The sequence below is a fragment of the Hirundo rustica genome, chromosome 1 (assembly GCF_015227805.2).
Source record: "Hirundo rustica isolate bHirRus1 chromosome 1, bHirRus1.pri.v3, whole genome shotgun sequence".
NCBI lineage: Eukaryota > Metazoa > Chordata > Aves > Passeriformes > Hirundinidae > Hirundo > Hirundo rustica.
Window position 1 is genome coordinate 18,141,155 of NC_053450.1, and position 27,740 is coordinate 18,168,894.

A 27,740-nucleotide genomic window follows, 5' to 3' on the forward strand; every position below is an offset into this window, starting at 1 on the left:
TAAAATGAGTAGTAGTAACATGTACAGAGCAATGCAATACCACAGAGATGTCTCAGTACTTTTCCTGTGTCCATATAACATTTTGCACCAAATGGTCAAACACAGAAGCAGTATTACTTATAATAGACACAATGCAGGGCCCGTTTGTGCAATAAATCCTCTATCTTAAACATATTTATTTTGTACTATTTAGATTTTGAAGGTGCCCCAAAAGTCTGTTTTAAAGTGTCCTCCATTGAGTTAGTATCTTACATCATCTTTGCCATTTAATGTGAGAGTTTATCAGTTTGTTTCTTTATAAAGTGTGAATCAGATAGAAGGCTATTGGGGTTCAAATGAGTTTGAATTTATACAGCCTTACACAGCACCTTGAAGTTTGACACTTCCGTCGTATGTTGCGTACATCTATTTACTGTGTAGAAATATTGCAGACACAAGCAGATGCAAGCTTTTAGATCAAGTTTTAAAACTCTGCTACCTAGACAACTGTGTTAGCTTGGCTGTTTGTATATTTATCTATTTTAAGCCTTTTATTGGTTTCCTGTGATTATTCCTTGGTGTTCTTAGCCGATCATATACATAAGTGTGATGACTTTTGCAAACCAAATCAGAGGTATCCATCTGCAAAAAGCAGCAGTAGTAGGACACCAAAGCAGGTGCTTTACATCATGTCAGATGTCTTAAAAACTTTAAGAAGTTCAAACAAGGGGCATGACTTGCAGCTCCAACATAACTGCTTGAGCTATCATGGAGCATAAAGATCTCAGGTATTTCCAATGACTTCAATATCCCATGTTAACGCCGTGGCACTTGTTAGAGTAGCTCCTGATGAAAATGGCAGCCAGCTCTTAAAATATGCTGCTTCTCTGTCAGATGCAAATGTGAACATTTTGAATGGGTTGCCAACTGTACTTATACGAAAAGTTCAGCACAGTAGAAAGAGTACTATAAAAACTGTCAAACTCTTTTAATTCATTGCTTTTAATGTTGTTGCACAATGAAACCTTAGCTGTTGACCAGAGGCAAGTGCCAAGCAGCTTTGATCACATCTAGCATAGCTGCCCTGAAGCTAGATTGCATCTATAATACTATAGTATCTTCAATACTGACAAAGTTGCTACATTTATCTACTACTTGACATGAAAAATGTTTAAAGGGCTTCTAAAACAAAGCTAGTTATAAACTAAAAAAAGGTTGGTTAAATTCTGGCTTTTTATTTTTGCTCTGAATTTATGGACCAGATTCTTTTACCTTGTCATTTACCATCTGTTCCTTATAACATCTGAAAAAGATGAAAAAACTTCTGTTAGAGTTTGCAGAGAAAAACCACAATTTGGTCAAATACAGAGGATAATGTTAAGCATTGCAAAACATAGTGCAGAGGATATGCACTAAAAATCAGTTTTCAACTCTGCCATGTAGCACTAAGAGTGATATACGAGTAGGACTCTTTGAGTGTACTTAAAACAGGAAAAAAGACTTTGTATTTGATAACTGATGGCTGAAGAAATTTCTGGGCCATAAAAACTTGACAGATGAAAAATATCTACTGAGCAAGTCCTGTGTCAGGCTTCAGGTCATTGCTCTGGTTAGGCAACTGGAGTAACTGGTGGGAGGTTTCTAGCTAAAAGTAAGTACTGTGGCAAAATAAAGGGAGGTGAGTCTGAAGAAAAAGGAAGTTGTTTCAAGATCATTACAAGTGTGATAATACAAATTACTGACATTCTCATGTGAGGTCAGAATCCGTTTTTCATAGTCACTGAAGGTGATTCTATATATGTTCTCTGTGGGATGAATAGATGCTATCAGCTGTAATTCCCAGCACTCAGCACATGATTATTCTGCCACTAGACTTTGTTAATCGTGTCTGCAATCCAGTGCCAGCTTGAATGTAGGCTGCAATAATTCCTCTTTTGAGAACAGGGAAAGCCAGTGGATCATGAGCCCTAGACATATAAATGGAAAAATCCTGGGAGATATTTTTTTTTTTCTTTTTTTTCCTTGCAGCTGTGGCAATGAAAAAGAGAAGAGGATTTATTATTTCTGCAGAACTCAGAAATAAAGATGACTCAAAAAACAGCATAGTGTTTTGAGAGAAATTTTATAATATGCTGAACAGTTCTTTCAGCTGGAGTATTTTAATTAAACAAGTAATTGTTCAAATTTCAAGCTCTAAAACAAAAGTTGATTCATATGTCTTTTCCAGAATAATGTTTTTTTGGGTGGAGTATGTTGTGAAATAATAATATTTTACTTTTCTTTTAGTTTTCTTCCAAACATCTGAATTATTTTTTCAGAGAGATAGAAAAAATTCAATTTCTTTGGAGGGGAACTTTCTCCCTCTTTTATTACACTGTCATAGGTTTACAGTATCTCAAACTGTGACTCAGGCTAATAAAGCAATAACCTCCTAGTTCTTTCAGTGAGATGCTTATCTGGAATAAGTTTGTGGTGTTTTATAGATGAGTTGTATTAATCCCTCATAGCATTGATGAGCATGAACTTCTTGATGGTTATTTCCAAAAATCAGAAGTCTCATCAAAGCCAGCAAAGTTTAATTGCTTGATTGGTTTAAATGAGAAACAAATTTGTTTATTTTGTAATTATTACTTGGTCCATGAAATAATGGGATATCAGAACTTAAAAGTGAATGTAAAATAGGAGCCAAAATGTAACAGAAGTCCTTCTCACTTCATTATAACCTCTTTAAAATTTAGAGAATTTCTCTAAAAACTCTATAATTTAGAGAAAGTTGTCCTAGAAGAAATAATAATAAAGAAATAAACAAACAAAAAAACCCCAAACAAAAAACAAAACCCAACCCAAACCAAAAGTGATACACTTTCCTCAACTGAGTATAGAATAAGAATTTAAGTACCATTGCTGGACTTGGAGTTATAACTGTCTGCTTCAGTGAGTGCACTTCAAAGCTAGGAACAACTTGTTTCAAAACAACCACTTAAAAATGATTATTCTTTTTTAGACAGTTGTTCAAGTCAGCATCTCTGTATCATCTTTCAGGGTTATTAAAGAAGGGTGTGGATCTATTGATAGGAATTTTATTTTTCTATGTGAACCAAAATTTCATCTAGTTGGACAATTAGCTGTGCAAATTCTGTAGAACTGGTAGAGGCTTCATGTCAGCTCAATAGCAATTGAATTGGTGTGCTTGCCTTTTGTACCATCTACAGTATTTTTTCTAATTGTCTTGTTCTAAGACAATAAGAGACAAAAGAGTAGCAGAGACCTTCTGAGAACAGTGTCATGTACAAACTTTTTTCTTCTCCCGCAGCCAAAAAATGACTGATTTTGGAAAGACACTTTTTTTAGGGAATGAAACTCCAATGCTGTCAGTGTGGCAATGCTTCTGCTGTTAAAGGAAATGTCCTGAAATCTGTAAGAGTATTTGTTCCTTGTGGACACTTTGAGGAAGCTCAGATATCTCCTTCAGCAGAACTCTTTGAACTGTGAAAATTAACATGTATCACTGCAGGAATTGTTATAAAAAGTTTTACCTTATTATTTCCTAAAATGATTTAGAGAATAAAGTAATGAGGACATTAATGGTTAATCAGCTCACCAGTTTCCTGATTTCTTAAAGCTCAGCTGCTGGAATCACCACATAATAGCACTTTTAATGTTTTAGCTGTTTTTCCCGTCGTTATAGCTGCAGGCAAAAGTTGGAGAAAATGGACACTTTAAATGTTTCAACACCAGAAATTAAATGAAAAACACTGAAAATTAATTATTCGAATTAAAACCAATGGGTTTGAATTCGACTTGCAACTGGCTTATGATTCTCAATGTCGTTGTCAAACTTATATCTGACATCCAACCCCAAGGGGAACATGTTTAGAGGTGCTGGTTTAGAGTTTTTAATATTTGCTAAAACACTGCATCTCACTTAGGTAAGATGTTTTCACATGAAAACTTTGATGTGAAAACCCTGATGTATTTTTGAGTGAAAACATTTGGTTTTCATGGTATTTACACAAAACCTAGTCAGCAGCAAAAAATCAAGTGTTATTAGTGAAGGAACACTTCAATGTACTATCTGGCATGCTAATTTGAGAAGATTAAAAATTCATATTCTCTGTTAAGCTCTAAAAAATGAGCTAATGCAATGCATTGTGACTGAGCAAAAGAATAGTTGGTAATTTACTTCCTTGGTTCCTGTCAGCAGTTTCATTTATCTTGAATAGGTACAATTGTGTGTCCAAAAAGGGATTGCACTAAACCCAGTTGTGATATAGTCAGGCTTTCCAAATCCTGTATTAAGCACAGCAATTTCCTGCTTCAGATAAAAATACTTCAGTCTTCAGTTATATTTATGTTCTGCTGTTAAAGCATAGCTTTCTTTTAAAATGTGCTCCTTGTGGTCTTCAAAGCTGAATTGATTGAAGTTGTCCTATTACAGCAGCGTTCATGTGAATATGGTGATAAGCTGAGCATAAGTTAAAATCAAAAAAGCTCATTTTAAAGGGCTGTTGAAGGGTAGCGATGTCACCGTGCTGCCTCAGGTATGAGATTTGGAAAGCAAGCACTTGCTGATTTTTTAACAGTCATGAGCTGTCACGAGGGTCACGTGTGGGAGGTTTCAAGCCTAAGCCATTTTACAGAAAATGAAGTGATAATAGTTACTGCCATTAGCCATATGAATCAGTAGTAACTCAGAGAAACATTGTTTATGCTTGGCAGAAGTTAATACTAAACAAGATCCATAATCTCATCTTTGCTGGCAAATATATTTTCCCATTAAAAAGGAGCTAAAATGTACTTTTGGTGATCTTACAGTTCTGAAGATAAATGCAAGAGATACTTGACTAGTTTGGAAGTTTTGGAGTGTTTTTCTGCCAAATTTATAAAAATAATGATAATAAAAATCAGACCTAGATCTTCCTTGCTTTAGGCTTCATACAGTGTTTATCAGAGTCTAGCGCTTTTTTGATGGAGAAATACCAGGAAATTGATTATCTAATTGTGTCTATAATATTAAAATGTAGAAATGTTTTTATCTGAGTGACTATACCTCAAGAGCCAACATTTATTATTCTGCTTTTATTTTTCTACCACTCAACATATTTAGCTAAGATATGGGAACTTAGATTTTGTGTGTGCTTAGATTTTTTTCTGATTAAGTTTGGTATGTATCATGTTTTTCATTTATACCTGAAGCTAATGCCCGCATATTAGAGAGATTGGGACAACAGTCATCTGCTTAGATATAACATAAATACTAAAATGTATGTTTACATGTACAGAACTAAAAGTGTGTGCTTCCAGGCTTGCTGGTATTTCCTAACTCCAGAAGATGGTTTCAGCTAGAATAATTTTCGTCTTTCACTATCGGTGTTTCTTTTAATACACATCTGCTGTTGGTCAGGCTTTCAAAAATTTGTTCCATAACAGTTTTGTTATTATCATGCCCTACGGAGTGCTGAGCACTTTTGAACATTTGCTACTGAAGACTATTCTTTCAGAGGAATGAATATGTTCAAAGTTTCCTTCAGCTTTTATAAAAATGCCTTACTGACTTCTAGAAGAGCTTGCTGTTCTAAATCCCTCAGGGGCTGTGAAAATGTTCATCATAAGGTTAGTCTTTTCTGCCCAGAGTAATGGTGTTGCAGAGCATGCTGGAAGATTTTTATAGTCTTACACTTATCCACACTAAAATTCGAGATTATAAAATGCTAGATTACAAATAGTCCCATAAAATCATGTTCTCTTGTTTTCTTCTGAAGCAGTGTCCTAATTTGTGAAATACTTCTGACTATGTTACAGTTACCTGTATCAGCCCAAACAAGACAAATAGCTTAGTGGTCAGATGTGCTGAACACTCCACAAGGAGCCCTCCCTGATTGGTTTAGAAATGGAAGTTTGAAACAGTTTGGCAATAAAAATGTTGTTGCACTATTATTGGAATTGCTTGATATAAATGAAAATGTACACAATTTATTTTCAAATATCTAATACCCTATTTTTGCAAGGCTTAAATCAAGGGATGGAAAAGGAAGGTAGAAATTTTTGTATTCTAGCTACCTGAGAATTACATATTCGTTTTGAATAATGGTAGCACAGTATGTCTTTGAATGTCTTTGGATATTAACCCACAGCCCTAGAATTCTAAGCATGACCTCAAGAATGGTTAGATTTCTGTATCATTGCAAAAGGTTTTGATCATGATTTAATTTATCTTACCATTAAAAAGGAACGTAAAATTTCTCAAAATTATGCCATAAGACCAAACTTTCTTCCAGGATTTTGGAGCTTCCAGTACTGGCTAAAAGTAGGAATGGCAGAAGTATATGAAAATATTCAAATTGTGGTTAATGGATTGTGTTTTGTTTTGCATGATTTTATTGCTATTGTACTGTGTATAATTGTGATACTTGATATAGCGCTATTTTTCTAGATGTCATGATGTGGCTACTAAATAATCCAGGAACTCCAGTTCTTGGTTACTAAAATGAATGATTTTCAATGGAATAATGCAGTTTGGAGAGGAGACATAGCTCACACTCTGCATTTTTGTTGGGACATGTTCTACTTCTGGGTATTTTTTTTTTTTCTTATTTAGCTCTCTAACATAACCACAAAAAAATTTTGGTATGTTTTCTTAAGTCCCTTGAGGATAAAGAAAAGCCATAATGTTTCATAATACTCCATTCAAATCACGCGTATTTTTTCAGTCCTGTACTGAGACAAGATTTGATATTCTTGTTTGATGGAGCGACTCTCCACTCAGGATGCTTGTACTCAGGATCAAAGATAGATCCACTCTTACAGAGGTGCTGGCACAGTGCATATTGAAAACTACAATTTCAAGTGTTCATAAAATTGTTGTAGCTTCACAAAAACCTCCTTTTTTGAAGTTGCTGAGCTTAGCAGACATGCATAATGACGTGACATTTCTGCCCTCTGTAAAATAATTACAGTATTTAATTTTAAAAACATTATGTTAAATTATTAACTGCTTTATTTGGTGGATAATTACAAAAAGCATCACTTAACATAAATTCACCAAAATGTCAACATCAGCATTTCTTCTGTCATGGCATTGGTGGTTTCTAGTGACTACCAGACTTCTAGCACTTTCCAAAACTATTTCTGGATACCTGTGTTTTCTTTTTTGTTCAGTTTTTGACACAGTTCTCACTGTTTAGCTATATTCCTCCCCACTTCCCTGGTTTAATTCTGCTTCCTGTGCTTATACTTCATTTTTTTTTCAATAAACAGGGGTTTCTACTCTGTATGTCTTTTCTATTTACTCACTAATGCTATAATTCACTCTTTAATTTTTGCAGGCTCTTTCAATCTGTGTAAAATAAATTTATTGATGTAATTAACCTAGAGTGATAATTTTTATCAGTCTGCCCAATAATTTTGATGTTTGGTGATAGTACTACTTTGTATTTAATAGGTAACATAAGTGGATGGGGTATATTTATCTGACCTTTAAATAAGAAATCTCAATATATTTATGTGCTTGAGCCAGCAATGTGCCATTACAGCCTTTACAGACTAGAAGGTTAACGGTGTCCTTTGTTGTTTTAGGAGAAGTGTTGCCAATGGCATGAGGGAGATCCTTCCCCTCTACCCAGCAGTGGTGAGGCCACTGCTGGAGTAGTGTGTCCGCCTCTGGGCTCCCCAGTACAAGAGAGACCTGGACATACTGGAGAGAGTTCAGTGAAGGGTTAAGTGAAGATGATTGAAGAGACTGGACTGTCTCTGCTCTGAGGAAGATCTGAGAGAGAGGCAAAGTTGTTCAGCCTAGAGAGAAGGCTTAGGGGGATCTTACTAATGTGTTTAAATACCTGAAGAGAGAGTGGAAACAAAGCAATGGGCATGAACTGGAACACAGGAGGTTCCTTCTGAATGTCAGGAAACTCTTTTTCACTGTGAGACAACCAAGTGCTGGCACAGGTTGCTCAAAGAAGTGGAGTCTTCCATCTTGGAGATGTTTCAAAGCCATTTGAACATATTTTGGGACAAATAGCTCTGCAAGGTCCTGCTTGAGCAGGAGATGTTGGACCAGATGACCTCTCTTTTTAAGCTTGAAGTCCTTTCCAATTTCAACCATTCTCTGCTATCTATAGTTCAATTTCAAATTTGAAGTGGCGATAAATTAATTAAAATCGTTATACTAGTTATCTTAAAAAGCGAGCATATTTCCAGATGTAAAAAGTTCAAGGCTATTTTTATTAATTACATGGTTGTCCATTATTAATTAAAAAAAAAAAAAAAAAAGTGATGTATCATGTGCTTTCTTGCTATGTAATTTAGAGAACCTGACATTTTAGTCCACCTGACATTTTTAGTCTGTTGCTTTACCAGGGAGGAGCAATTTATATGACTAGATGGCTGATGGGAAGCTGTACATCTCACTGGAACATTGAGGGTAATTGTAGAGAAAATTTCTGAAACTTGCGGAGCACTAAGAAAAAAAAATTAGTGAGAACCTAATGTGAGATATAAAATGAAATATCTGCAGTTTACTTGATGTAGCTGAAAGTAGAATGTAGTTCTTCACTATACTCTGGATGCTCTTTTGTTACAACTGAAACATTAGCACCATTTCTGTCTCTTTCTTACTATCCTAAAATATTTCCCCTCTTTTATAGTCACTCTATCTCTGTCTCTCTGCTACAATAATAATTAAAATCAATATAATAAGTGACTAGAATCTAAAAAGATTTTGTCTGCCCTGAAATGTCAATACAGAGGCCTGAAGTTCCTTAGCCTCTTGGACTTTGATTTCTGAGTCGACCTACATCTTAATCTCCTCAAAGTAACACTTACAACTGAACATTTGCAGTGTTGGCAATTGAGGCAAGGGGCACTGTGCTTAAAATTCTCTTTTATAATGGTTGTTAAACACACCAGCATCTTCAAAAAGCCCAGAGGATTTGGCTGCATTATATTCCACTGCACATCTGCAGCAAACTGTTACCATTTGCATTAGCACAATAGTTGGCTGAATAAGCTTTCCTCACAGCAGAATATTAACAGATGCCTTTCTCTTTTCTGACCCCAGTTAATAACAGTGAAAATAATTTTCTGTTTTCATTCCCAAAGGTGATGGAAGTCTTACTTCAGTGTGTTGTCAATGTAGTCAGCTTATGACAGGAGTCTTAACCATTCATTTTATCAGAAATTATCGTCTCCACATGCTTTCATGTTTTGTAACTACCATCCTGAGTCAGTCTTTCCAAACTGTAGTACTTGAAAGCCATATGCAAAAAATGCAATTATTTTTTATAGTAGTAAAATTCACATAGCAGAAATGCAGGCGCTATGTGCCTGATTTATAAGGCATTTGAATTAGAGATGGAGTGATGCACACATTTTTGTATGAGACACTATGGAGCTACAGATTTTAAGTGGCAGCATCTTGATGGCTACATGCTATAGGTTGGCATTGCATAAGAAGTAGATTCATGACCTGTCATGTCAGGACTGGACCTGGTGTTCAGGGCATAAGACAAAAAACATCCTGATTTTAGCGTGAGAACATTGTTACAGTGAGCTGTTCCTTCATTCTTTCTCTCTATTAGTTTAATCTCACACAGCAGTTCACATTTTCCCTTATTGTTTCTGATCTCTCATGTCTCAGGCAGTACATGTGAGAGTTGCTTGTTCAATCCATCTCTCGTGCTTTTTAATAAGCCTAGATTTCATACGTTTTCAGTTTCATGCAGTTAGCTGTCCCTTTTGTGCAAAAAAAAAAATTGTCCTAATCTATTATCAGCTAAAAATTTGAAAGTCAGAATGTCATGGTTAGATGGTCCCAACTAGATTTGCAGGATTAGCATCATGAAGTGGCAAAGAAGTTCCTGAGTGGCCGAAGGTCAGGCTGAGGCTTTCACTCACAAGGGTTCTACCAGGACAAATGTTCTCCGGCAGAAACCTGTTTCCTAGCGCTTGTGCAGTGTGTGCCTCCATATGGCCGTGGACATACCATACCTCATATGTGTCAGGGAAGCTTCTTGTGAAAGGGAGTACATGTCTTTGTCCTACTTTTATACTATTGCTGACATGTTAGTTGAGGGCTACTGCTGCAATAGTGGTTTTGGTGGATCCTTGGTTGACCCGGAGCAGCCACTTTCATGTTTTTGTATTCTGATGCCACCAGCTGACTCTTGCAGCCCATAACATTATACACATAGGCTTTTAAGGATTTGCGAAATTTGAGTTTCAGTGATTGTTCAAGACTTATGGCCAGCATGGAATGAGCAAAATTCTGCTAGCGATGGTAACTTATATCTGGTCTGTTGTTTGAAAGCTCAGTTATGTTTCCAAGTAGTAATTCTTGTGCATTAGAAGAGAATAAATCAGTTCTTCAAAGATGACCAAAATTTCATTGCCAGATGAAATTTCAGAAGAGAATCATTTATCAAAACAACGTTTTTGAGAAATGATGAGATCAGGCTAGTTAAGTTGTTCATTATGTAAATTATGGATGAAATCAATCCCATCTAGTATTATTTTTAAAAAAAGAAAACCCTATCTTCCCACTTAGTAACATATTGTATTGTTCAGTGTTAGTTTTAGCTTCTGTACTTGGCCTATTCATAGATCTGCAGCCCATTACAGTGGCGCCTGTTAGGGCAAATACTATGAAAGATTTGCCAATTTTTCTATGATAAAGCATGTTTTCCAGGAATTCATACTAAATCATAAAAAATCCCTCACAGTTGAGACTTGGCTTGGAAAGTCTTGATTCACAAAAATTTCACTTGCGTGTTTATCCAGATATTCAAAAACAAATCAGTCATCTAATTTATAAAATCAGTGATATTTAAAAATAATATATTGTTTAAAGATCAGAGAATTTTATTTGTTGGACACAAATAATATTATGATCACTTAATCTAAATAGATACATTTCCTGACCATGAATAATTGATTTGTTGCTCTCACCTTACTAATCACTCTTAAATGTTTCTGTGTGTTTTGTCTGTTGGGCAGAAACATAGTTTAAAATGATCAAATTTTTTCAGTATTCTAGAAATATTCAAATACCTAAGATATTTTCGTTTGAAAAGCTGTGTATCAATGAAAATCTAAATATATAAATAACTCTGTAACTTGTGATAGGATGGATGTTGATATTACATCCTAATGTGCATTTTGAAACATTTTTTCCTAGATGTCATGTTTATATTGCTGGTGGCAGAATTTTTTAGTTTAGTTAATTACATATGAATAATGATTAATGCAAGTTGTGAATGTCCATCATGGAGATAGGAGAGTTAATCTGCATTGTTACTCTTACCTAGGATGTTTCCATAGTTTTGATAGAGACAAGCTTTAACATTGGCAATTTCTAACTAATAATCCAAATAATTGCGCAGAATTAAATTGCTTGTTACTGACAGACAAACCAGTGAGAAATGGTTATTCCATAGTACAAACATTTCTTTTCAACTGTGTATTAGTGCTTTATGTTTCCTGTTGAAATCAGGTTTGACGAAAGTGCTATTATCTAAAGTTTATTTACACAGAAATGAGCAACAATAGAAATCACATGTTCAAAGCGGAAAGAAGTTTATGTGGAAAGAGGTTTAAAGAAGAATAACTAGTTAGCATTGGGTGGTAAGTAATTATTTGGCTACACAGAAGGAAACTGGAAGATATTGTGTATAACTGAAAGGAGAATAATTTCAGACAGGATTTTGAAAGGAGTCTTGTGAAGTCAGTAAATGAGGAGAAGAATATGTTTTCCAGTCTGAGTTAGAGAGAAGGAAACTGGCTGTAATAGTGGTTTAATTGTCTCAGTAGAGGATATAAACAGAGAGGATGCTTGTAACTAATTTGATAAGTATGTCACACCCTAAATGGTCCGGTTGTCATCCACTATTAATTTTACAGGACAGTTCAAATCAACATATGGAATAGATTGTGATGAATGTGCTGGCCAAGAAATGAGTATTTGCTAACATGATGAAATAATTAGCATTTGGTAGAGATCAGTCATACCTCAATGTGAGAAGCTGATAATAACTCAGCTGAGCTTTGTCTAAATTGATAGTTCCTTCCAGCACTTAAAATGGTGTTAGCCAGTCCAAGTATGTAGCCACAGTCATACATTTGTGTTAATTTTCTTCCTAGTATCTGGTACAGTTCTTGGATTTAGGATGAGAGTAGTGTTGATAACACATGTGCTGGTTGCTGCTGAACAGCGCTTATACTAAGGCAACAACTTGTCAGCTTCTCATGCTGCCCTGCCAGCAAGAAGTTGGAGGGGGCACAAAAAGCTGGGAGGGGACACAGCCAGGACAGCTGACCCCATCTGAACAAAGGGATATTCCAGACCATATGGCATCATGCTGAACAACAAAATCGGGAGGATTTGGTTGGGGGCTAGCAGCTACTTCTCAGGGACTGGCTGGGCAATTGCACTGTGCATCACTTGTTTTCTATATTCTATCATCATCATGGGTGTTGTTGTTGTTATTGTTATTTTCCCTTCCTTTTCTGTCTTATGAAATTGTCTTTATCACAACCCAGGAATGTTACTGCTTTTCCAATTCTCCTCTGCCGTCCCATTGAAGAGGAGTGAGCAACTGGCTGTGCAGTGTTGAGTTGCCTGTTGGGTGAAAGCACAAGTTGCATGTCTTGCTTTTAGGGCCATGTATTCCAGGCATTTATCACTCATGCATCTAATCTGTAAAAATTGTTCCGCTTGAAAAATAGCTGTAAATTTGAAGTTGTGAAGTCGAGGGTTCAGGTAAATGTTTCATCATCTCTTAATCTTGCAAAGAACAGACAAACAGGAAGGCAGCATTCTAGGAAGACAGTTGGCAAAAGAAACATGCCAGGAAACCTTCAAGTGTTTCAGGACAGTGTTCAACCTTGTGCTCTGGCTCTGTTTATTTTCATAGAAACATAGAATGGTTTGGAGTGGGAGGGACCTTAATGACTGTCTAGTTCCAACCCTTCTGCCATAGCCAGGGATGCCACCCACCACACCGGGTTACCGATTTTATTCCTAAAATGTAGTGCTTGCAGCTGGCCACCAGTTTAGCAAGGATTGTGGTTTGTGCTGCTGTACTGAATTCCAGTCTCTGACTGCCAGCCTCAATATCTGCTGGTAGAAGTTCCTCTGGTGCACAAAGAATTATTAGCATCAGGCATTTCTAAGGAAAAAAAAAATCTTGAACAGTTTTAGTCTTTAAGCTAATACTGTCACAAAATTATAAAGGCAAGATCTCACATATATTAGAAGCTCACCCAGTGCAGCCATAAGAATCTGATGATGTGGAGCTGGAATAGCACATACATTTATATTTTTCATATGGTTAATTGAACCCATAGAATCATTCTGTACATACTAGGGTTTTATTGGTATTAGAATAAAGAATTTCTTTTTTAAAAAACTGAAACTGATAATTACTTCTCTCTGTGCTTCTAATCAACAGTCTTTGATGTACATCTGTTTTTTAAGCACATCTGTACTGTAACTTCCAGTCAGGAAAAGCCTTTTATGGCAAGTAGCCTTTAAGCTACGTGCTGTGTTTATTTCATGTATTCTTTTTCCTTTTCTTCTTAAGAAAGTATCCACACATTTTCCTTCAACTTTCAGTTGACTTTTCCGTGAATTTATACTTTAAAATGTTTTCTGCAAGAAAAACTTCAGTTTTTCAATTTTGTTTTGATACGTTGTTTAAACTGATGGTAGAGATTATAGTACTGTCTTGCAGATACATCTCCAAATAAGAAGAGAAACTATTTGTCCACTCCACATGTATTACTGGACACCGTGTTATATTGCTTCTTATATCATGTGATGCAAAGTGTGTCTCCAGCTGCTGTGTATATGGGGGGATCTGAGGGGAAGGACAGCCTGCTGTCGTGCTGAGAGCATCTACAGTGCTGGGCTGCTGTAACAGAGATGCTGCAGACCATTCCTTGATTCCCCTAGCAAATCAGTCTCTGACCTCTGGAAGGGGAAAAAAGGCATTTTTTGAGCTGTGTTCTTCAGGTCAGTGCTGAATGTAAAAAATGCATGCTATTGAACATGTATTTAAACATTGATGCGCTTCGAGTTGAAATATGTACTTGTTATTTAACATATTTAAGCATGTGAATAGCTCCTGTGGATAAATTTACAATCATGGGCTTATTTCAGTTTAGCAAAAAATGTTCAGATAAGCCTTTGTTCAATTCTGGGTGGTTGCTGTACATGAGGCCAGCACTGCCCTGCTGTAGGTGTTCCTGCAGCTGTGCCAGAGGAAGGGACACGGGAGTGCACAGCTGTGCCAGAGGAAGGGACATGGGAGTGCACAGCTGTGCCAGAGGAAGGGAAACAGGAGTGCACAGCTGTGCCAGAGGAAGGGACACGGGAGTGCACAGCTGTGCCAGGGGAAGGGACACAGGAGTGCACAGCTGTGCCAGAGGAAGGGAAACGAGGGCACAGCTGTGCCAGGGGAAGGGACACGGGAGTGCACAGCTGTGCCAGAGGAAGGAACACGGGAGTGCACAGCTGTGCCAGGGGAAGGGAAACAGGAGTGCACAGCTGTGCCAGAGGAAGGGAAACGAGGGCACAGCTGTGCCAGGGGAAGGGACACAGGAGTGCACAGCTGTGCCAGAGGAAGGGACAAGGGAGTGCACAGCTGTGCCAGGGGAAGGGACACGGGAGTGCACAGCTGTGCCAGAGGAAGGGACAAGGGAGTGCACAGCTGTGCCAGAGGAAGGGACAGGGGAGTGCACAGCTGTGCCAGGGGAAGGGACACAGGAGTGCACAGCTGTGCCAGAGGAAGGAACACGGGAGTGCACAGCTGTGCCAGAGGAAGGGACACAGGAGTGCACAGCTGTGCCAGAGGAAGGGAAACAGGAGTGCACAGCTGTGCCAGAGGAAGGGACACGGGAGTGCACAGCTGTGCCAGAGGAAGGGACACGGGAGTGCACAGCTGTGCCAGAGGAACGGAAACAGGAGTGCACAGCTGTGCCAGAGGAAGGGACATGGGAGTGCACAGCTGTGCCAGGGGAAGGGAAACAGGAGTGCACAGCTGTGCCAGGGGAAGGGACATGGGAGTGCACAGCTGTGCCAGAGGAAGGGACAAGGGAGTGCACAGCTGTGCCAGAGGAAGGGACACGGGAGTGCACAGCTGTGCCAGAGGAAGGGACATGGGAGTGCACAGCTGTGCCAGGGGAAGGGACACGGGAGTGCACAGCTGTGCCAGAGGAAGGGACACGGGAGTGCACAGCTGTGCCAGAGGAAGGGAAACAGGAGTGCACAGCTGTGCCAGAGGAAGGGACACAGGAGTGCACAGCTGTGCCAGGGGAAGGGACAGGGGAGTGCACAGCTGTGCCAGAGGAAGGGACACGGGAGTGCACAGCTGTGCCAAGGGAAGGGACACGGGAGTGCACAGCTGTGCCAGAGGAAGGAACACGGGAAGTGCACAGCTGTGCCAGAGGAAGGGACATGGGAGTGCACAGCTGTGCCAGGGGAAGGGAAACGAGTGCACAGCTGTGCCAGAGGAAGGGACGCAGGAGTGCACAGCTATATGGCGAAGGATCACACACGTGCACAGCTCTCCATCCAGCCTCCAGCAGCACAGGTGGAGCTGAGCCTTCCTGCAGGGGTGACTCTTTACTTCCATGGGCTGACAATTTTAGTGTGGCCTCTTCTGCCTAAAAAGATGTGAGTAGTTGCTGGTTTGGTGGGTGCTGAGGAAGAGCTCAGACAAAGCTTACGTCAGCAGCTGTATTCAGAAAAGGGGCATTCCCTGTAATTGCAGTAATACTGGTCTCATTCTGAAATACTCTCAAATTATGTTTCCAATGGCTTTTCCTAGACATACATTTCCATAGGGAAGATAAATAACAGACTTGGGCTCTGTGACGTCACCCTGAGGGATCACATTTTGCTTATTGCAGCTTCTGATGTGAAAGGTGTTACAGGCAAATGGTTAAGTCCAGCCCAGGTTGTTTTGGTTTTCTTTGGTTTTGTCATGCCATCAGAAGAGTTTAACCAAACGTAATTACTTTAAAAGTAGAATTCCTTTTTGTGAGACTAAGGCTGTACATTCATATATAGAAAGCATCTGCAAAGTTTTTTCCTTTTGGATTAATATTTACAGCCATAGTAATGAAGCTAACAGAAGCATCACAGGAGTCCTGTCCACGTCTACCTACCATACCTGAATGTTCTCAGATTTGGGGCATTTATAGACCTATTGAATTTTCTTTATCTTTACCACAAGATAAAATTCAAGCATTTGCTGGTTGGATGTCTAGGAAAAAGTGGTGATGGCCTCTAGTTGTATCTGTAAGCATTACTTATTTTTTTAATCAGTTATATATACATCTTTTAGGAAAAGAAATAATCTGAGGATAATGGTAAACTTTATTATAGAGTAGGCCCTATAATATACTATGGAGTAGACCCAAAGAAACATGAAGGTTACTTTGTAAAGCAATCACAATTACTTTTCATGTAGTTAAATGTAAAGTTATTCTGGAGAATCAAAGAGTTATAGAACTAAGAAAACATACCTGCAGGATGAGGAATGGCATTCAAAGACCAGCGTTTCTCAAAGGAAATCACTTGAGTCCACTACAATATACAGTGAGAAGTTTCAAATGCAATTCCTTTCTGTATAACTTTGGTAATAAGGAAGACACAAAATAAATCAATTTCAGAATTCTGACATCCAGACAGAGACCTGTATTTTATAGAAAATAATGGAAAACTAAACAGATAGTTCAGTTGGAAACTGAAGGTACAAATGAAAAAGAATTACACAAGGACCAAAAAAAAAACTTTAAAGAAAGGTGCACAAAATCTGCCATGTGTTTATCTTCTCAGATGATGAACAAATATTTATCTACAGTCTGATCTAGGACAGAAAGGAATAACGAGAAATAATACCTGCATAATAATATTCAAGTTAGGAACTGGATAGAAATTCTGGTGGTGGAACGATTGACTGCTGGAGCAATTACTCCATCTCCTCTTGTCTTTGGATTTAGCTTGGAAAAATTTCTTCAACAAGTTAGTAGCCTCAACAGCATATGAAACCAATGTTTCATTTCTCATGTTTCTGTAAGAGATCTCATTAAAGGTCCTCTTGACCCCAATTCTCATTTGTAATCACTGCATCATCTTACATTTTAAGCAATAAAATCTGTTTTCAATTATAATAATGTAAAGTGTAGGCAGAGAGACATATATCATCCAATTTGCCTATGTATTATTTAATCTACATACTTTTAAAAGGTATGCAGATATTAATTATTAGGGCCTCGTGGTCTTGGGAAAATGCTTCCCATTAAGCCAGCAAGAAATCTACTGTATCACATTTAGGGATGAAGCCATGCAACTCAGAACATCCTGTAACTCCTGACTGGGCACTGTTGGAAGGTAGTCACTATCTCTGCAGTAGTTGACTAAAGTTGCTGGGGTGTTTCCTGGCACTGCATTGAGGGGCACAGGTTGGTCCACATCCATTTTGTTCACTCAGAGCTCCCAGGCCAGGGAGGTGCCCGCAGGAGCAGCACTGGCTGTGCTGCCTCTCTGGGAAGGGCAGGGCTGCCCCGGATCAAAGCACGATGCACAGTCGAGGGAGGGTCTGGAGGTGTCCTCCAACACTGCTGAATTTAGTAATGCAGCCCAGCACTGCTAGGGAGAAGTCCGTGTCCCTATGGGATGTGTGGGGTGTGCAGGTAAAGGGAAGTCCTCAAAGCTGAATTTGCATCATTGGTCTGCTCAAATGTCTGTGGAGAAGGGAAGGGTGTGCACTGTATTCACTGTACAAACAGAGATGACCAAATCCAGGCAGCACTGCGAATATCCCGAGCACCCTGACAGTTAAATCCCGTCAGTGCCCGTGAGCAGTGCAGGTGCAGCCGTTCACCTCTGCACTCTTCACTGCGTGAGAAGAATGAGGCAATAATTTTACGTCATGTTAGAAATAATACATCCATATTCACTTTCACTTATTATTCAGAAGGAATCTTCCCGCTGGACTATAGTTTGTTGCCAAGTGTTTAATTTAGCCTCTTTTCTTCCTGAACATCTATAGGATTTATTGTGCAACACCTGAAGAGAAGCATGAGGGATAATATAAATAAGTTTTGTGTTGTTTCAGTTATCAAAAAGGAAGAAAATGAAAGAAGAAAATCCCAGAACAAATTTATTCCTCAGTTCTTGACCTGAATCGTTGAAGGGAATTAAAAAAGGACTAACTCTTCATGACTAAATAATATTCCACAGAAGAAAATATGTCTCTAAAAAAAATAAATTAGCTTCTCAGTATTATCTTCCTCTCTGTTAGAAACCCATAATTGAATAAAATGCAATTTCCAGTGTGAAATTAAACCTTGGGGGTGCCGCAAATAAATGTTGTTTCAATAGAATTCATTTTTTATTCCCAATATGATGAGATAAAAATAAAATTAATTAAATTCACTTGGAAACAGGAAGAAAAATAAAGAATCCATTTTGAAATATGGAGTGGAGGGAATTTAAAGTCAAATTAGTATCAAGTCAAACTAGAGAAGTTAAAACCAATTAGTTTTTAGCTATAACTATTGCCTGTAGAGGTAGAATATATTTACATGTGTATGCATACTCTTGACAGTGTATATATCCTTTTTTAATATTTTGAAATTTGCTTTATATTTTGCTGTAAGAGGAAGGAAAATAAACAAACCCAAACCTTTCATTGTAAGTATTTTGCTTGGCTCTGCCTGCGAAGTGTCTCATCTGCCATGGTGCTGATTAAGATATGAGTAGTGAGTACCCTGCATGCAACTGATATCCATATTGTTTTATTCTGAACTAAATTTACATTAGACAAACATTTTGGCTGTAGTGGAGACTCACCTGTTTCCATGCAACTGTGACTGAGGGGCCAGTGGGACCCAACATTTGTGCATCTGTATTTTCACTTAAACATGGGGTCTCCTATGAGAGTTTTATAGAGTTTCCGTGTCCTCATGAGTTTACTAGTTATCCTCTTCCCCAAGAATGCTTACTCTTGCTTTCTTCTCTGAGTATCTTTGGGAATTTTTAGTCTTTCACTCTCATTACTTTCATGAATGTGTACTTCTACAAATAAAAAATAAAATTCCTGGAAATGTTGGAAGTGCAAGACAGTTTTCAGTTCATGTCTCACTGCCATCTACTGTATATGCTGGAAAACTGCACTGTGGGAAATGCATTGCATTTCAGCTGTGTAAGATGACTTTTTCCAGTTAATTTGCCCTAAACTTGAGGGGAAAAAACTACTGAAGTTTCATTAGGTTATGACACGTAAATTCCATTCTTTTTGTAGGAATCAGTATTTGTTAAACAGACGACAATGTCTGATGACACTATATTGTCCAGAAGGAAAGAGCATCAGATTATAGTATTGCTTAGTTAGTTTGTATTCAGGCCAGACGAAAAATAAATGGGTAGTTTGGGAAAAAAAGAATACCTCACTTTGCTTACTCTTGTCCTAAGTAGTAATACCTTTAATTTCTTAATGGATAGTCAAAACAAAAACCTAGCAGGATTTAGATGCAAGAACTTGAGATATTTTGATATTTCTTTTAGTTGAAGAATCGGTCTTTGAATCTTTTAAATCAGCTTTCATCTCAGTAGCTGATGTCTAGTGTATGCAAACATCAAGTAGATGCAACACTAAGTGGTGGTCGGGATAGATATAATAATTTACCTAAAGTTGTGACATTATTAAGTTGAAAATAAACAATCAGGATGTCAGGAGCTGAGTAAGCTATCACTCAGATCGGCTTTGCACTGATCTGCTTTTGTAATGGTTTGTGTAGAAATTGCAAGGTTTACTCAAGACAGAAATTCTTTGATTTCATCAGGAAAGCTGACATCAAATAGACAAGAATACACTCAAAACATCAGACTCTGTGTTTGCGTAACTGAATTCCACTTATTAGTCTATTATTAACTTCATTAGGCTGGGAATATTATTTATAACATTAGCTACCAGTATTGCACCAAAAAGAATAAAAGAAGACCAGTAAGTTTGCAGGCATTTCAAAGCTGAAGAAGTGCCTTCATTTGCTTCTTTTTTTTATCTCTTGTGATGATGGCTATAATTATGGTATGGGGGTTTTTTATTCTTATTCAGTAATTGTTCTAAGACCTCATTCGCTGAACGTTATTTAACCCTTCCAAATGAAGAAATAATGATTAAATAATTTCTTACTTTTCGTGATGTCCATTGTTACCATGTTCCAGTGCTTTGCAAATCTTTATTAACCACCCTTTACACATTCTGGTCTTTGGGGATTTGAAATGGTATCATGGGCAGCTGATGTACTCTGTGTGATCATTCCATCCCTTCTGGTGTCTTCAGAGGCAAATATGTGTTCACAAGACTTTGTCAAATGACATCAGATATTCACCCAGGAAAATGAGGTTTCTGACATTTTATCCTTTATGTTGCATCTCCTCAACCTAATTTCTTTACCAGTGTCACCATCCAAGACCACATATCTTTCACTCCTTGTCCAAAAAGATATTTTACTTTGGCTAATTTCCTCCAAATCATATTTCTTCTAAAGCACATATATAGCACAGCTGATTTCAGCCTAAATATTACAGCATTAAAAAAATCCACAACTGCAAGCTAGTTTAGGAGAACTGTCACAAATTCAGTAGTGGGTGACATTGGTAGAGATGCCCATGGGTTGTGGTTTGCAGAGTTATGAAAGCTCTGTATATCCCCTTCTTGTGGGCCACTTGTCAGTGTTGGTTTGCAAATCGTGCTTTAGGAAGAGGATGACTCTGTAACAGTGAGAAATTTCTTTTCCATTGAGTGTGTGTTTATAAGATTTCTTAACAATTTGTGCATTTCTCTGGCAGTTTCACTATGCAGAATTTTTAACTGAAAGCCCTGGGAAATAATTTCTGGACTGAATTCTTTGTTTGCTTGGTTTTTGGATCTTTGCAGTCAATGTTTATGTGTAGCTTGATGTGTGGTGCAACTGCAAAGTAAGTGATGAGGCATTTGCGTGTCTGTGCATAACCAGTGTCCTGCCAGAGAGAGCTCCTTCAGAAGATGACCTGAGGAATGGCTGAGGCAGCAGGAGGGGGATTTCCCTGGAGAAGGGGAGGATCAGGGGAGACCTTATGGCTCTCTGCAGCTACCTGAAAGGAAGCTGTAGCCAGGTAGGGGTCAGGCTCTTCTCCCAGGCAGCAAGTGACTGGATTAGAAGACATTGCCTCAAGCTGTGCCAGGGCAGGTTCAGGGTGGACATCAGAAAGAATTCATTCTCAGAAAGGGTTGTTAAACCAGGGAGGTGGTGGAGTTCCTGGAAGTGTTCAAGAAAAGAGTAGACATGGCACTTAGTGTTATGATATAGTTGACGAGCTAGTGATTGACTGGACTCAATCTTTAGAGGTATTTTCCAACTTAAATGCTTCTGTGATTCTATGATTGTGGCATGCTTTAGTGGCAAACGAGGTGGCACTCTATTGGTGGTTGGACTTGATGACCTTACATGACCTTTCCACCTTAATGATTCTATGATTCTGTGACCTGCCATCTTTCTCTTGAGTTGATCTCAATGGATTGGATAATCATTGAGTGTCTATCATCTTTCCACTGCCGTCATTAGTTCCCTGATGTTGCCATCCTTCAGTGATATGACTTGATAATAACTTTTCTAGCTTTCCACATGGATGAAATGCTGCCATGAGGTCTGTGGTAAAACTGCAGCTGTAAGAGCATGATGTACAAATAAGCAGCATTTAGCTCCTAAAAGGACAAGGGAAAGGGAAGAAAAGACTAAAAGGTGTATTTAGCAGGGTCTGCTGTTATCTTAGGACTCCCCTGTGCCTTTGCTGCTAGAAGTGTAAGTTCTGTGTATGAAAATCCATGGAAGGGAAACAGGCACACACATATAAATCCCATCATTCAGTAATTTTCAATAGAAGAGAAAATTGCTTTAAAAAAGAAAGGGAGTGTTAAGCATTATGATAGCTCTGATATGACAATTTGTATCCAGGATTGCTGAAATTACACTGTGAAATAAACCTGCGGATGGTAGTTTTGGTTTTGCCTTTTATTAAATGTTTTAAATTTGCTGCCCTCATGTGGCTGTGTGCTGCACTTTCTCAGCTGACACTCCCAATGGACAGGGTTTCTTCAGACAGCAGTACGTGCAGCCGTGTTAAAACACCAGATGAAGGACAGTTCAGGCGCTGAACTGATGCTGTCTGCCTGAGTCAAGAATCTCAAGAAATGTGGCTGGGAGTCCCTGTGAATACATTTTCTGCCTTTTAGCTGTGGAGGGCCAGGACTGACCTGGGTGTTAGGAATCTGCTGCCCAAATTCTGTCAGGAGAGAGCTGCCTTTGCAGCTGTCAGAAGGTGATAAAGGCTCCTTCTGACAGGTAATGTGTATTCCCAATTGACCAGGTGGGTCCATCCAGAAGGAATGTGCAGTATTTCCAAGCATCTTTCAGCTTGGGCTCTGAGACAAACGAGAATACTGAGCACAAGTGCATGAGTTGTGGGAGGAACATGGATAAAATGGTACAAAGGCCACATGAAATGGAACAAAAATAAGCAAGATCCAACTTAAGGGTTTTTTTTGTTATTTTTGTTTGTTTGTTTGTGTGTTTGGGTTTTTTTGTAGCTGTTACTCTTAGGTGTACAGACGATTGCTGGATATATTAACATAAATGACGTTTTTTGGTTGTGGTGTTTTTTTTTTTTTTTTTTTTTTCAGGAATTCCTGTTATAATCACACTATAATCTGTATGCTATTGGACGATTAGCTAAAAGTTGCCATTAAAAGATGTGGTACATGGTTAGCTAAAGATAATATTTCATTGCATAGCATATTGGTTGCCCAGCTACCTACCAGAACAAAATTTTAATTAAAAACACTGTAAAGATACCACCCACTTGGGATAAGTTACTTAGAAAATAAAGACTTAATCATTGATAATTTATAAAGCAAATTTCAAAACATAGAGAAACTAGATGAGACACTGACTGAAGTTTATATTTCTTTTACTGATCAGTCTATTTAGTGAAAAACCCCAGAAGGTAAGATCACTGAGCAAACTGGGTAGCAAATTTCCAGTAAAGCTCCTGTTGATTCTGCTGATCTTGTGAGAATCATTTGACCAGCAGAATTGGTCACTTTTCTTATATTATTTCCCCTCATCTACTCCTCAACAAGCATTTCAAAGATTTGGGTAAAAAAAAAATTAGAATATTGAAAGTGCAAGTTAGAATACAGTGTCGAGCAATACATTCATGCAAGTTCTGATGCCTTAAAATATACCAACTAGTTCGATTCCATTAAAAAAAAATCCATAATTCAAACAATTCACTTTGTAATTGCATTGTAATGCCACTTTGTGTCAAGTGTTCCTTCCCTCTGACCTCATTAGGCGTGCCTCGTCATTAGATACACTGTTACTAAAGAGTTTTAACTTAAAAGCTGCTTTGATTAATGCTTGCTCGGACTGAGGATTTATTGTGTAGGATTAACTAGATTTAAAAATGGCAAAATGCCACAGTAACTTTAATGCCAGACTTTAATGAGAAGCAGAAGTAAACTCCAAGGACCCTTATGATTTTTAGTATAGACTAAACTCATGTGCTTGTAACCTTCATGTCCTGCCCTGCTTCAGATACAAATACTCCAATAATTCCTAGAGAATAGTAGCCTATAAAGTGTATTACAAATGTGTAACTGGAAGTATGTATATATTTTTAATGAATCATAAATTTTGATAATTTTATCATCAAATTTATTCAGTATTATCAATTAGAGGAAAAACTCTTTGCACTAGTTTCTTTTTAATTAAGAAACAATATGGAAGTAAGACAAAACCAGACTGGCAAACATTTTTCCCAATTAATAATGTACTGACAATGTAGATGAAAAATGCATTTTCACATTTTTATGTAATCTGCTAATTGAATTTCTTTTTACTGTCTTCTTAAGTTCATTAAGTGCTCCTGAAAGTTTACAAAGTTAGCACTTTTAGAGTTTAATAACCTTGTTCTTTTACTATTGATCACATATTTTAGTATATGATACTGCCAAGAAAATCCAGACCATTCTCACATCTGACAACATTTGGTCGTCTCCTTAAATCCTACTAGACTTGATAGGATTTAAGCATATACTTAAAAGGTAATACACTGCTCAATGAGGGCCTTTGTATCTGACATTTTTTCTCTCCATGCTATCTTTGCTGAGGTAACCGAAGGGCACTGATTTATTATTAGAGCTAAACAGGAAAAACTTTCTCATACAAAAAGCTTGTAAACTTTTTTTTTTTTCTGAATTGACCCTGATTTCCTACTTTTGTTTATTTTTCAGTGAACTTCCAATAGTAGAGGCATGTAATTAAATTTTTGTTTCTGCACTGTTATATACTGTGAGAATTAGGCCCAATGTGCTCATAAGCAATAACTACAGTTCTTTGCAGCGGTGGTACTGTCTCTGCCAAAGCATGTAGGATGGCAACCAACCAAGTTCTTGGGCTGTAATGCCTAATTTCTCATTGAAATCACAGATGTATTGGACATGACTTAAATAGGATTACTCACTCAAGCAAATTTACACAAGGGTCTAAGGCATATATCCAGCTTCCAGTGAGTAAGGAGTCTGCATACTCATTTGGCTCAGGGCCTTGGGCACTTGCATAATGTTGCTTGTGTAACTTACCCTGCCAAAAATGGAACCTGCATCAACATGGTTACTCATACCAGAAAAATTGTGCCTGTGGAGAAGCGATGACAGTCGGGGATCCTGCTTCCTTTTGTAACACACTGAAAACTTCTGTTTTCACTGATGACTGAAGCTCTTTAGCCAGCATTAACCTTGCAGTCCCTATTGATAATTTCTGTACCACTGAGTTGTTTGTGTTGGGGTTTGGGGTTTTTAATCACTTCTGGATTCTCTATTTGACTCATTGCTTTTTTTTTTTTTTTTTAGGGAGAAGGCCAGCAAAAACAAAGGACAAAAAAAAGAAGAAAAAGAATTTGATGGAAAGGGCTCAGAAGCAGCACAGCATCTTTTTAGCAACAGATAAAACAAGCCAGTAAAGACTTGATTTTCTTTTATGTATTTTTTTGCAAAGTGCACAAAAGCTGCTATATGCTCCTGCCCATGGATGCACTACAGTTCAGCTGCTTTGACAGTATTGGTGGCAAATAACTTGTGAAAATAAAGCCCACAAGCTTGTTTGTTTTATTTATATTTTTTATTTTATTTTTTTTCCTCTCATTTTTGACCTGAAGACTTCAAGGTCAGGAGTGCACTCAGTTGGATCAGTGGAAGTGGTCCTGAAGTGCATCAGAGATGTTGTTCTGAGTGCCTGGTCAGCATGTTGACAAGGAAAGAAATCTACGCAGCACTAGTAGGTGGACTTGTGCATATTTAAATAAATAAGAAAAAAAGGAAGTCTTGGAGGTGTAGGTACAATTGCATTTATGGCCTTTGTTTCCTATACTTGTACATTTGAAGAGTGAATGGATATGACTTACCTACTTAGTGTTAATGTACATTGTTCTCACACCTGCTACATCGACACAGTTGTTAATAAAACTGCTTTAAGACAACGTGCTGCAGGATTCACTGCTTAGACTCACCGAAGCACAACAGACTCCGTGTGTACATACTACTCTGTCTACATATAAATGAACATATTTACTGTACATCTATGCATTTATATGTATAATACTTTATACATGTTTAAAGGTATGTCCTGTTGGTTCTAGTAATATGCTTTTAAATAATCCAGTAAATGTTTACTTTTTGCTGTGTTTTAAGTATCTTCTCATGTTCCTCAATAGCTACAAGTTGGATTTTTTTTTCTCATTTGCAAAGCACACTCATTTGCAAAACTACCTTGCACTGACCTTCACAATGGAGTGTCAGCTCTGAAGTATACTTGCCAGACTAGTAATCCACAAATTCTTTTCTGCTATTCAGTACTTCTGTCTCAGTCCCCATGTATTTTGTCTCAGAAAAAGAAGTTTAATGTTTTTTAAGATGAGGCACGATGATGATAGAAGTGTTGAGTGTCAGGAGAGAAATTACTTGTAAAGTTCTTGGTATCTAAGACTGTATGTGTAGTTTTCTATTTTTTAATTTTTTTTTCCCAGTGTAATACACAGTGTTTTATTTCAGTTAGTCCTGATGCAGTCAGATAAGAAACCAAATACCTGAATAAGGAAGAATCAAAACAAAAGTCATGTGAGGCCAACTATTCAAAAGTATATAAAACACCAATGTCCCACTATTGCTGATTATTTGTAGAAGTTTAACAAATCTATTCTGCAACTGTTGTTTGCTTTGGGATATATTTTGGAAGGGGAGAGATGGAGACAATTTTCTGTGTAGGACATTACAATCACCCAGGATAGGTAATTTGGTGGTCTTGCATTATTGGGTGATCATCATTATTCAAGGTGATTTTTGGATACCTGACAGGGAACATCTACACTAAAATACCTGTTGTTTAAGCTGTCACTTAAGAGTAATTATTTCACTTTTAGGCCTAAAACTTGCATATGACCTACACACACACACAAAAAAACTGAAACAGCAAAGCAGACATCAGACCTCCAGAAACCTCTTTTTGACATATAATTTAGAAAAATTCCATAAATACCAGTTTTAGTTTTATGGGTTATATGCTTTTCAAATAAACCAGGGAAATAAAGCATTTGTAAGCACAAATGTATCTGTATTTAGCTATGACAAGTGTTACTACCAAAATGTGCAGTAGTTAGACACATACGAATGTTCTATTAAATTGCTTGAGGATTTTCACTCAGCCATGAGGTTTTCACTGTATGTTCATATTTACCTAGAACATAATAATGTTACAGACAGTAAGATTGTTCTAATCCTGGGATGCTGTTTTGGACATAAAATGCTCAATTAAAAAAAAAAAAAAAAAAAAAAAAAAAAGACAATAAGAACTGTGACTGTCTATTTGCTTATTGGTTATCAAATTTGGCTGTAAGTGCAGTTAATGCCCTCATACAAGCCTTTCAATAGTGGTTACAAATATTGTATTAGGCATGTCATGGAAAGAATGCTACAAAATACAATAAAATGGTGTCACAAGCTCCTGAGTATAATATTTTTGGTCCTTTTTAATTCAAATAGCAAATTCTTTTGGAATTTTATATATGTAGAAAAATTGCAGAAGATGGGGAGATGCAAATTTTCTTCCACTGGAGTAGAAAATGTGAGGGTTTTCCCTCAAACTGTTTTGTTTGAAAAGACACTGAGCATTAGAGGTACATTGATTTCTCCTCTCCCAGTCACCATCATATTTAGAGTTTTCTTGGGAGAGTAGAATGAAAACAATTATCCCTAAGTAGCCCTCTGTAGTTCCTCCTTTGTCCTGGACATCCTGCCTTTGCTTGGTGGACCCTGTCAGTGTGCTCATAGCGCTGGGGGTTTGTAGGAGCATACTTTGGAGGTTGGAAAGGACAGTTCCTTGGACATTAGGAAAAGGCTTTGCCCTGGGAGGGCATTTGGTCACAGGCTCCTCAGGGATATGGTCATGGCACCAAGCCTGGCAGAGTTCAATGAGCGTCTGGACAATGCTCTTAGTAATATGGTTTAGTTTTAGGTACTCCTGTGAGAAACAGGGATTGGACTCAGTGATCCTTATGGGTCTTTTCCATCTTGACATATTCTATGATCTGATGAATCTATGACCTTGAGAAATCAGCTAGTCCAAATATTTGCTTGAAACAGGGTTACCTTGAAATTATCTTC

General features: G+C 37.8%; 1 protein-coding gene across 1 annotated transcript in view; it reads left to right on the top strand.

The window, feature by feature from the left end:
• RSPO2 (R-spondin 2) overlaps window positions 1-27,073 on the top strand; it is a 105,122-nt gene extending 78,049 nt beyond the window's left edge. Inside the window, exon 5 of the mRNA XM_040066198.2 lies at window positions 24,936-27,073. Coding sequence (XP_039922132.1) covers window positions 24,936-25,045 — 110 coding nt within the window. The 3' untranslated portion in view covers window positions 25,046-27,073. The remainder of the gene's footprint in view (window positions 1-24,935) is intronic.
• The last annotated feature ends 667 nt before the right edge of the window (window positions 27,074-27,740 follow it).